This window comes from Rosa chinensis, chromosome 4 (assembly GCF_002994745.2).
Source record: "Rosa chinensis cultivar Old Blush chromosome 4, RchiOBHm-V2, whole genome shotgun sequence".
NCBI classification, from domain to species: domain Eukaryota; kingdom Viridiplantae; phylum Streptophyta; class Magnoliopsida; order Rosales; family Rosaceae; genus Rosa; species Rosa chinensis.
Window position 1 is genome coordinate 14,817,838 of NC_037091.1, and position 12,421 is coordinate 14,830,258.

Sequence of the window (12,421 nt, forward strand, 5' to 3'; positions counted from 1 at the left end):
TATATTCTCAGGAATAGGTTTTGACGTTGAGGTGTCCCCCAATGATAACCATAACCCGGAAGATACTCATGAGACGGATTTTGAGTGTCGATGATCAAGGATTGGTTTGTGCCAATGTATCCTTCGAACTCACGGGCCTCCCACGCATCCTAGTTGGGGCCATGGCCTATAACACCAGAGTGCCACTCTCTTTGGCGTTGGCGGCATACCCACCTCCGTGTGCGGTGGCACTATGTCCTCTCGTAGGGACGTCCTTCCTTGCAGGTTTGTTTGCAGCATATTTGTGTGATCTCGTCACTTTAACATGTATCGAGATGAGACATAGTGGGGACAGGCCACGACAATTCCTGTCGTTCCTGCTGAACATCAGTGTTCTTATCTCCCCCTAACGACCGGAAGACTGTCTCATCAAAGTGACAACCCGCAAATCTAGCGGTAAGGAGATCGCCTTGCAAGGGCATTAAGTGGCGGACGATTGTTGGAGTCTCAAATCTAACGTAGTTGCCCATTCGTTTGTAAGGACCCATCATAGAGCACTGTGGCAGCGCAATTGGCACATAAATGGCTCACTCAAATATGCGTAAGTACGATATTTTTACCCAGTCACTAGCTGTAACGCAGAGGTACATTGAGTGGCGGTGGGTCGTAGAAGAATTAGCATAGATATATGCGATATTGCATTACCCCAAGCGGATATAAGGAGATTGGTGCCCATTACCAATGTCCGGACTATCATCGTAGTCGTTTTCGCAAGACCATTTGGGTGTGTACATGGGAATGTGATATCCAACATCAAGCCCATTGCAATATCCATCGAAAGTCTTTCGATGTAAACTCTCTAGCATAGTCAAATCCAATTGACTGAATAGGATGATCTGGGGAGTGAGCCCGTTGTCATATGCTATGTGCTAGGAGTGTAGCATAAGCAACATTTATAGGTGGACAATGGCACAACACGTGACCGGCGTGTTTGCGTGTCAACCAACATCATGAAATATTTAAGCGTCCGCAAGTTGGTTGAATCAATCCACAGAATCCCTACGGATTCTTTGTAAGAACAGAATGAGTATTGTCATATCCTTTGCATAGGACGGTCTCAGTCCTAATTTCCCTAAGGAACGGGATTTGTAAAATGAGCGAGAGGCTTTAGAAGCAACCAATGAGTATTTTGGTTAGGCCTGCGTGTCTGAAACGCTATTTGAAGCAAGTTGGTGATTGCAACATCACCTGGGGTGCCATCACCATGATGGATGCTATCCATGGTGTTATGGATAGGGAATGCGCCAGCCCTAAGCTGGTGGTGGAAGGAGGCGGTGCCCTAGGCAGCTGCGTCGGTCACACTTAATCCAGAAATCAACTTTTGATTCATGCTTCGTTTCGCTCGAAGTAAATGATGTCCATGTGAAGTCTTTAGTAGACGGATCATCATATCATGACCAGGATGACCTATCCTGTCGTGACAAAGCCAATATGTGTCTAGATCCAAGAGATCTTCTCTCATAACTTTTATTAGATTAATAGCTCGAATAGTGACATAGAGTCCACAAGAGAGACACATAAACTTCTCTAAGATGCGTCTTTGTTTGCAATCATTAAAGGTATTGCAAAGGAACTCATTTCGGTTCTCTACATGCATTTTCGCATGGAATTCGTTGGCTATTCATAGGGTACGATTTGCCCTAAGAGCGTAGAGAGTCTCTGTGACAGTTGTAAGCAATGTGTCATTTGGCAAGTGGAATTTGGGCTATTCCATGTCCTTGAATTAATACTGATGGCCCAGCCATCGTAGTCACAAAGTCATATGCTCAGAATCAAAATGGAGTCATAATGAAAAAAACTCGAAATTTTATTCATAAGCCAGCGGAGTATATCATAGTCTCTTAACCATTAGGAGAATCTAATCCAAATGCTAGCTACTGCAAAACAATGGTAGTCGTTTAACTTCTTTCGGTAATTCCAAAATAAATGTGACCAAGTGAGTAGCGAGATGTCGGTGGAGTAAGGCTCGCTTAAGTACCACTAATCTCAAAACCTTTCTAGACATCACACTTACTTTGGGTGAGCCTACTTTAAAGAAAGACTAAACCATTGGTATTTACTACAAAGTATATGGCAATTGCCTATTACATCTCTTGGAAAAATAAAGACTTAAACAGAATTGGCGATCTATTGATCCCAGCCAGATTTGTAGTCTTCAACCCTTCACTCTAGATCATCTTCTTGATCTTCTTGTTCCACATAGTGAGCTTCTCTTGCTTCACAATATGTTTTGTAGGCGGTGACAAGTTCTTCACGAGCTCTACAAATGTGTGCCCAATGATCAGACACTCCACATCGAAAACATACATCTCTTTGCTCGAACTCCATTGATTGAGGCGCTTTGAAAGCGTCATTTAGATGGCTCTTAGTGTTGGTAGCGCCACCAACATGGCCAGAGGCGTTGCCTCCCTCTCTCTTTCCACGTTTACCTCTTCGGTTCTGTGTTCGCCTATTTTGGCGGTTACCTTCCCAAGTAGAGCGATTATATGGACCAGAATGTCCAGAAGTATCCCTAAGATTAGGGTTTTTCTCTTGGCGCCCTCTCTTAGAGGTGCGACTATAATTGGATTCCGGAATATGCTCTGTTTCCAAGGATCTCGAATTATAGTTCTTCACAAGGATATTGTCATGGTTTTCAGTGACATTCATAGCTCTAATGAACTCATGAAACCTCGTGATCCGTCTTGCATTTACATCGATTCGATAGTTCTTAGCAACCATCAATGCAGAGACGGGGAAGGTAAAGAGAGTCTTCTCAATTAACATCGCATCTATGATCTCTTTACCACAGAATTCCATTAAGGATTTAATGCAAAGTGCTTCCGAGTTATAGTCAAGAACTGACTTGAAATCACAGAAGCGGAGGTTATGCCATCTCACTTCTAGGTCAGGAAGCAAGGAGTCACGGACGTTGCCAAATCTTTCTTCGAGTGAGACCCACAGCCTTCTGGGGTCTTCTTCATTCATATACTCGTACTGGAGCGAATCATCCATATGACGAGTCATTAGGATGATGGCTTTCGCCTTATTTGCCTCTAAGGCTACTCTATTTGCTTCCAAAGCTTGAGCTTGCTCAACAGTTATCACGTCCTGGCTAGGCTCGAGAATCATATCCAAGATTCCTACAGCCTTGAGATGCTGGCAAATATCACGAACCCACCTGTGATCAAGGTTCTAAAAAACGCTAGGCGCTAGTCGGGCGGTAATCCAGAGCCTAGCGCCTAGGGGCCTAGGCGGGAGCCTAGGCGGGGACTAGGCGGATTTTTATTTTTTATTTTTATTTTGATAACATATATTTATATTTAGCCTAGGCGGGGACTAGGCGGATTTTTATTTTTTATTTTTATTTTGATAACATATAATTATATAAATATAAATATATATATATATATATATATATTTATTATAATTTTTATAACAAGTGACTCTCTTCCGACAAGGGATATGATTGATAACATTTGATAGCTTTTATATCCTTTACCAATTTGTATAGAAAAGTAAAAGACCAATGTCATGAGTCATGACCAAGAACGGTTGTAAAAAATGACAAAATAAAAGGGTTAAAATAATAAAAAATCTAGCCCACAAACCACTAAAGGTGAAACCACCGCCTCATATCAAAATCTCAGAAAGCTTCGAAGTAAAGGCAGTTCTGCTTCATCTTCCCAGAATCCCAGAAGCCACATCTCACTTCTTCACCCACTTCACCCACTTCTCAAAATCCAAACCCCCAACAAAGCTAAACCCATCTTCATCTCCACGCTCTTCTCCTCCCCCAAATCCTCTCTCTCAATCTCAGAGCTCATCCCATCTCGCCTCTCGAAGAGCGATACCCAACTCGAAATCCCGATCAGGAAGCTCTTCGTGCCGCCACAGATGTAATCCGATTGCGAATCGAATTGTCAAGTTTGGTTGATTGGGTTCAAGATTGAATTTGTTAGGATTTGAATTTGAGATCTTTGTTACGATGGATTTGTTGATTAGTGGAATTAATCTGTTGGGGTAGTTTGTTTTTGAATCATGGTCTTCGATTCAGGATTCGAGTTTCATGATGGAGAACTAAGCGAGTTGCTTACAGCATACACCAGAGGAGGAAAAAAAAAAATCCAGAATCCAGCGCCTAGCGCCCAGCCCCGGCGCCTAGACCGCCTAACCTCCGCCTAGACCGTCTAGGCGGCCGCCGAGAAACCAAACGCCCAATTCAATCGACTAGACTGAAATCGGATCGGACACCCGGCGCCTAGCGCCTATACGCCGCCTAGGCGGGCGCCTAGCCCGTTTTTTAGAACTATCCAGAGCCAGTTGTTTCCAATGGAGCAAAGTCCAATTTGTTCAGGTTACTCATCCTGAAAGTGAACAAGAAATTAGGGTTAGTTTCGGAGCGAAATAGGCTACCACGAAAACATATGAAATTTCTGAGCGTAATCGCTTCCCAGAAATTAGGAATTTTCGAGCGTAGTCGCTTCCAAGAAATTCGATTCCAAGAGATATTGGATTAGATCGAAACGATGATGTAAGTGGCCGATCATAACTTCTCTACAAACTCTAAGTTTGGAGATCTCAACAAGCTCTAAGCTTGAAGTGAGCACGAACCCCCACAGTTCGGCTTAATTTGGTCTCCCCTATAATGAAGAAAGGGGGGTAGAAGAAGGGAGGTTGCAAGTCCCCGAAAAGAAGAGAAAATAAATTTAAAAACTCTAAAAAAAAAGGGGAACGTTTAATAAAAAATATCTCGAAATAGGTCGCGGGAAAATTGGTAGGAAAAAATTGCCCGAAAAGTGGGAGGAAATCAGCAGAAAAAGTTGCCGGAAAATCGTTGACCAGAGTTGACCGTTGACTATGGGTCCCTGTTTCTGACGTGGCAGTGGGTCCCTGTTTGCTGACGTAGTAGTGGGTCAGGGTGCTAACGTGTCAGTGGGCCAGGGTGTTGGCGTGGCAGTGGAGTCTGCGTCAGTGGGCTTGGGGTTCTGGGCTTCTTTTGCTCTCTACCTTTTTTTTTTCTTTCTTTCTTCTTCTTTTCTGCCGGTTCAAGATGCAGCAACTCAGGTGGCTGGTTCAAGCCTTTTTAGGCCGGTTTTTGTAATTTTTCTTCGTGTTCCTGAAACTTCAGATCAATGGGCTTCTGCTACCAAAATTTGGTGGAAATTGGAGTTCCGGAAGATGGTGAACCGGTGGAATATTTTCTGCGAGTTGTATGGAGCTTCCGGTGGCTGGTTCGGTAAGTTTCCAGCCGATTCTTAGGGTGGGGCCTCCGGTTCTGGACTCCTGGGATCGAGTTCTTCAATGTGTGAGGTGGAGGCAGAAAAGAGGTCAAGGTTTTGTATTTGAATTCAAGGTTTTTAGCTTCTTGAATCAGGGTTTGGCTATTTGTTTCAGGGCTAGGGCTTCGTACTGATAACGTGTTTTAGGAAATCAGAAATTGAGAGAAATTCGCTGTCTATTCTCATTGATAGACCCTATTACCACTAGGTCAAGTAACCTAGAGTTTGGGCCAAACACAAATAGAGATATCCTTAAACAAAATTAAAGTTTTTGTTTAAATTGCCAATAAAACAGGTTTTGTGTGATTAGAAAGAACTGAAATAATAAGCAACTAAGTCGTATTAACTGAAAATCTTTTTTTTATTTTTTTTAGGGCTAAATACAAATTACTACCTATGGTTTAGGTCCAAAATCAATTCAGTCCCTGAACTTCTAATTTCATCAAAAACACCCCTGCACTTTCAATTTTGATCTAATAGGTCTAATTTGTTAGTGTTCCGACAATTGAGTTATTTAACTTGTTAATGTGGCTCATATATGGCTTATGTTTTATGATGTGGAGGTGGTCTGCATAATCAATTTAGAAGTGAATCTTACTATTAAAAATAAATAGTTTTTCAACAAATAATCCAACTATAACTTGAACTCATAACAGAATATTAACGAATTGAACCTATTAGATCAAAATTGAAAGTGCAGGGGTGTTTTTAATGAAATTAGAAATTCATGGACTGAATTGATTTTGGACCTAAACCACAGGGTACTAACTAGTATTTAGCCTTTTTTTTTTATGGCAAACTGTAACAGCAAGAGGAAAATGCATTCCAAAATAATAATAATAATACATTTAGTCAAGCGAAGGACACAAATCCTTACCCCATACAGAAGAAAAAAAATCAACATGGAAGGGACTCCCTCCAATAGAACAAAGAAAAGCAAAAAGACTGGTGAAACCTAAACTTTTGCAGCAGAGGCATGCATCAACTATCTAGGTCTCATTTATTAGTACATCAAGCTTAAATAAGAACGTTTGAATCAGCTCAACGTACATTTCTAGCAAAACACAATATGTACTTAGAGAGGGAAGTAACCCATCCATCGATCAATCATGGCAGCACATTCCTTGATTTTATACTCTGCCGCAAAGTGGCCTGCACCCTAAAGAAAACACAATTTTATTTACAACTTATAATTTCATAGCCTCTAACGAATAATATTGTGTCAAACCAACTTATGTGTAACAATAAAATTTTTGACTACTTGCCTTTATAGTGACGAACGTCAAACTGAAAACCTCATTGATTAACTTCTTTGTGTATCTGCATCAAATAAAATTGCAGTTATATGATGATCAAGAATTTTCACGTAGAGATTAGAATGAGAAAATTAGGGTGCTTACCCTGCAGTTTGGCCATCAATTGACCATGTCCTCCAGGACTCGTCCACAGTCAAATTCAGAGTCTTTATCCATTCTTGTGTACCAATATGAGGAATTGACATGTCATGGTCACCACTGTACAAGGGTAAAGTGAAACATTGTGCTACTTAAATAGTTACCAATCCCTTTCATATCTGCTTGTTGGGAAATGAACTATATAAATACCTGTATATCAGAGCACGAAGGTCAGCCCTCTTTGAGAGAATTTGATGATAACTCACTACACTTGTGGCAACTTTAGTGTAAGCCAATGTGGTATTACAGTACTGCCAAAACTGTTTGGTGCCCTGATTGATTGGCATCAAAAGGATGATTTTAGCCCGCCGGCTTGTAATTGGAATAGATCGACTCATAGATTGCATATTAAGCATTAAACGTACGTACGTACCCTTCGGACACCAAGAGCATCTTGGACACCTTTGTTGTTTGCCCAAACCGAGGCGAGCATGTGATTATAACTCTAGACCGAAGAAGTGAACTCGATTAGGTGCTGGACAAATTTATAATAAGTCTAGAAACTCTCAAGAGAATTCTGTAGTAGACGTATGAATCTCATACATACAATTATCAATAATGCAATTAGATTTTAAAAAAGAAAAGAAAGCTATAATATTTGGAGAGAGTCATTACTCGACACCAAAGTGCAGGACCGTTAGGTGGTGAACTTAGTAAACCTTTGGACAAGTCTTTGAGGTATCTACGAGCTTGACACATCTCCTTTGCTGTAGGCAATGCATTACTACAATATGGTTCCAAGATGTGTACCAAATTTATGTCATTGGTGAGCTGCAAATTTACATGTTCATTCAATGGTCTCAATACATAGTACTTAAACTCAGTCACCACATATATAAGAAATTAATTTAGATGATGAAAACATGAAGGACAAATCATTTTATGTCCTCTTACCTCAGAAATGGCATCAATATCTGCTATGCATGCATCATTGCTTGAATCTACATTTACATAATCTCCATTGCAACTTGTTTTAGCAGCCTTGAAATCAGAAAATGGGAAAATTTAGAAATATATATGCTTTCTTCAATAAGGGCCATATCCAACTATACAAGGTCTTGACTACACAAAAGAAAAATTTATATAAGATCATGGCATATAACATGAAGCGAAGGCACAATTCAATCACCTTATACAGTTGATCCGACACGAGAGACAACCTGTGAGCATAAGTAACTCTTGCATTCATATCAATGACAGAATCAGTTACTGGGTTCCCAAGCACATACCCCTGTAATAATTGAAAATAATTAAACTCTAATGATATTGCTATGCTAGGAAAATGAGATCTGACATGTGCGGCTTCAATAGTAATCCAATAATATTAATGTTTAAATCCACTCACTTTGAGATTCATCATAGGCACACTTCCATTTTCATTACCTACAGAACATCATGAGGAATTAGGAACCATAGATAAGCTATCTGTGGAGAACAAACTTTACAATTGACAATGGTTTTCAATTCAAATATAGCATCATTATGTCCAAGTTGAATAGTTTGATGTTTCTCCCAAAGCTGAGATTTAAACACCTAGGCATCATACCGAATGACAATGGGTGGACTTAATTAAGATATTTATATTATCAGTAGTCTTCCAAAAAATGTTTCGAAGAAGAATCTTGTTTTTAAGTTCATTTTTGACATTAAAAAAGAATAGAGCATTTGGGAAGTACAAATTATTAATTTTAAAAATTGTGTAGCCTTTAGGGTCATCCCATCATTCCCATGTGGTGAGGAGGGCTTGGAGGGGGATTGTGAATTTTGCTGGACTAAAAGTCTTTCGGTTATCTAAATTCCCAAATTGACGGGCTGGGCCGGGTCAATCTTACCTAGAGCTTTTTTCAGCCCTAAGTGTTAGATAGGTAGGGCATGAAAGTCAAGTCTTGCCCGTGGGTTGGGAAAGTTGGGGCATGCAAGACTACCTTTGGGTCTTGTAGTTTTCTGTATTTAGCGAGTGACTTGTGGAATAATATTCTCTTAAAAAATAAATTTTTTTTTTTGGTACATCTTAAAAAATAATTTGATTGACTGAGACATCCTACCCAGTAATAATAATAATAATGTGAATCGAATGATAAACGAAATCAAATCTAATAATATTATATGTTTTTGTATAAGCTTAGCAGAACCCCTACTCTTTAAAAAAGGAGTCGGGATAAGCCCGCCCATTATCTTGGGCCGGGTCAATGTCCATTAGCCCTTAGTTGATTTCCACGGGTCAAGTTGAGAATTAGGTTGGGGGTTAATTTCCCCTTAAATGTAATCAAAAAAATATTAAAACATTTTCAACTTTAATCTTTGTAATTAAGTGTGAGGTCATGAGTTTGACTCACAAAAGACTATTGTAGTTCTTAATTGATATTTTCTAGAAACTAGAAATAAAAATAATAAACAAAAAAAATATTTTGGACTTTAACCTACAATCCTTATAATTAATTAGTTTGGTACATTGTCAAACATATGGTATAGTATTTACTAAAGAAGGACACTGTCAACTTTTGTTATTTTATAATTAATATATTTACTAATGATTGTAGCAACCATATTTTTAATATTTTATCAAAAATTCGGTAAGTAGTAAAGATTATGTCTAAAATTTAAAAAGTTGGGGCTTCTATCTAAAAACTTGTTGAAGGAAACCCGAATTACGTGTACCTGACCCAAACATGATTACTTGTTCTAGTTGTAATAAGGTAGAATATTCTAGATCTACTAATCTATATTTGATTAGAATTCCTTGTACTTCAAGATATTGTACTTGTAACCCTCTATATAAAGAAATCTCTATTATTAACAAAAGCATCTAGGTATTCTACCCAATTATCTTATCCTAAAACAAAACCCCAAAAAAGTGTCATATACCATCAATTATTTGTTCTGCAAGCATGGGAATAGGTATGCCAGAATAAGAGTCACCACCAATATAGAGTAGATTTTCCAAATATGTCGGGTGTGCCTCTAGCCACTGCATATTAACCACATAGATTGTAAAATTCAAATAGATTGGTCGATTTTTTTAAATAAAGTGTAACAAGTCGTCTCTCTCAAATTTTCAATTCTTAAATATATATATACAACAATAATTATGGCACACCTTTTGCAGAAATTCATAAATTTGAGCCACAAATTTATAGTCATCCATAACATAACCACTTTGGGTTTCTGAGTAGGAGTATCCGGCACCAACTGGTGCATCCAAGTATATGATGTTGAGTCCCTGACAAACATTATCATTGCAACTTTCAAAACTAATTAAGGGTACATAACTACTTGTAGACTAAGGAGATTAATTTTTTATGTGATGATAAGAAAACATGCACAAGTGATGAGTTTTTGATAAGCAAAATACTCAAACCACCACTATCAAACTAATTTTAACTTTGTTAGAATATATTGTTTTAGTTAATACTCTTGTTATTATCTCATAAAATTCTCTTGATGCATATTGTAATCTAGGGTATAGGCACTATATCCCCATGTATTCTGCAGTTTCATTAATCAAAACTTAAGGGCAGCCGAAAGGACCCTTATTTAAAAATAAAAAACTAATTTTAACTTTGAGATATGAAAATTTAGTTTAGAACCCCATTCTCCACCCCCTCCTCAAACACACTTCCAGACAAGAAATCGTAGCTCCGCCGTAGCAGGAATAGCAAAATATATATATATATATATAAAGATCTTATCCAGAGTGGAGCTCCGCTTTGAAATTAAAGTGCTAATTTAGAGTCGACCAAATCCACATCTCAACTGTTCAGGTTTTAGATACTAATGTATAGATCATTTCTATAAATTTTCAGCCAAATTGATCATTATTAAGGCATTGATAATTGCCTTAAAGCTAGTATGATTCACGTTGGACAGATTCAGTTCATCCATTGGTTTAAGCAAGTTAGATACCTTAAAGATCATCAATTTAGCTGAAAATTTGCAGAGATGATTTATACATTAGTACTTAAAACCTAAACGGTTGAGATGTAGATATGCGACCGAAAAGTGACTCTAAACTCTAAAATCAACACTTTAATTTCAAAGCAGAGCTTAGCTCTAAATAATATATATGTATATATACACACACACACACACACACGGAGCAGTTCCAAAGAGGACGTCCGCACTGTTGTTAAAGTGCGGACGTCGACACTGCAGCTCGGCTCGGGGCGTGACCGAGAGGTGGGGCTTGCCGGACGGACGCTAGGGATAGGACGAAGCGGTCTGCAGTCGGTGGAGTCGCTGGCGACGGGGTTGCAGCTCGCTGCAAAAAACCTGCAGTTGCAGGTCGGGTTGCTGCCCAGAACCTGCAACCCCGACCTCCTCTGACCTCGAACGCTGCCCAGAACCGTCCAGCATGCCTCCGGCCTCCCTCTTGCAAGCCGCGCGCTGTCGTCGTCGCCTGGAACGCGTCAGCTGTGTCGACGTCCGCACTTTAGCGAAGTGCGGACATCGGCTTCAGAACGAGCCCGTGTATATATATATATATCATCTCTGTGTGTGTGTGTAAACGTCTTTGATACCTGTGTCCATGCATAAGGATTGTCCTGAAGTGTTGGTAGGCTTCCATTGTAATCTTTGTAGTTGAAAACCAATGGACCTATATATGTGCAAAGCACAAATTAAGTCAGGTTCATCCAATTCTTCCGTGCATAAAAGGGTTATTGAACCAAAAAGACAAAAGTATAATTTTTTTTTTCTTCACAAAAAGTCCGTCCATGCAGATGCTTAAGTACGGACATGCAGAATATATACTGCAGAAAAGAAGAGAACCAGGAAGATTTAAAAATACCACTCTCAAAGAAAAATCCAGCAAGACTAGAGCAACCAGGGCCTCCAGTGATCCAATACAGCAGAGGATCTTGTGCAGGGTTCCTCTGAGACTCGATAAAATAGTAAAACAGCTGCACTTCTTCATCGTCTCCTACACCAATATATCTATACGCACATACACATATACACGTAGTTATGTAGAGAAAGGAAAAGACAGAAGTTCATCATGCAGGAAATTGGCTAAAAGAACAGAACTATAGAATAATATATCAAAAATCATACGTCGTACGTCCTCACATACGTACCCAGATTCTAAAGCGAAAAGAAGATCACCAGAATAACCTGGTAGAGTTTTGATGATGGTCCAGTTTGAAGCTGAAGCACTAAATGTCAGGGTGAAAGACGTGAAAGCCAACATAATAATATGGCAGAAACCCATTGGTTCAGGTGTTTAGGCAAACTATGACAAGTCGATCTTTTTAGTGATTAAGGAACTGAGAACAAGAGCTCATATAAAGGACCACCCCGTTCGGGGGCTTTGCCATTGCCAACTTGCCATCAGCAAGTCAAAAGAAATAGTTGAAACGACTAGGTAGCTAGACATAGTTGATTCGAGGTTTTTCGGAAACCTGGTTGAAATTATAGAAACCAGGTAGCTTGAAATCTAACCGGACTTCAAACCATGTACAGCACGCAAGATCCCTCATATTATCATTAGTCCCTACTCCCTATTTGTCCCATCAAAATTCCATCATTCTTTTAGACCTTAGTGATTGATGTTCAATTATTACCAACAAATTACTTTATGTGTCAGTTGATTTGTTATATATACTCATAACATTTAATGAAAATTTTTTATGGGTCTGATTTTGATTTTGTCACATCAGATATTAATTCATA

At 39.2% G+C, this 12,421-nt stretch overlaps 1 protein-coding gene across 2 annotated transcripts; it reads right to left on the minus strand.

Annotated features, from left to right (window-relative positions):
- Window positions 1-6,098: 6,098 nt before the first annotated feature.
- LOC112199975 (serine carboxypeptidase-like 13) lies at window positions 6,099-12,148 on the minus strand. 2 transcript variants are annotated; one of them, XM_024340974.2, is made up of 14 exons: window positions 11,827-12,148; window positions 11,541-11,686; window positions 11,272-11,348; window positions 9,852-9,974; window positions 9,620-9,722; window positions 8,100-8,137; window positions 7,884-7,985; window positions 7,649-7,735; window positions 7,370-7,525; window positions 7,128-7,199; window positions 6,905-7,026; window positions 6,701-6,814; window positions 6,566-6,620; window positions 6,099-6,452 (listed from the first exon to the last, which is right to left on the minus strand). In XM_024340974.2, exons 1-14 carry the CDS (start codon window positions 11,958-11,960, stop codon window positions 6,408-6,410), a joined length of 1,374 nt encoding a protein of 457 aa, XP_024196742.1. In that variant the 5' UTR covers window positions 11,961-12,148; the 3' UTR covers window positions 6,099-6,407. The 2 variants fall into 2 exon arrangements, with proteins under 2 accessions (XP_024196742.1, XP_024196741.1); XM_024340973.2 differs by having other exon boundaries at window positions 6,099-6,459; window positions 11,827-12,145.
- Between the last annotated feature and the right edge of the window lie 273 nt (window positions 12,149-12,421).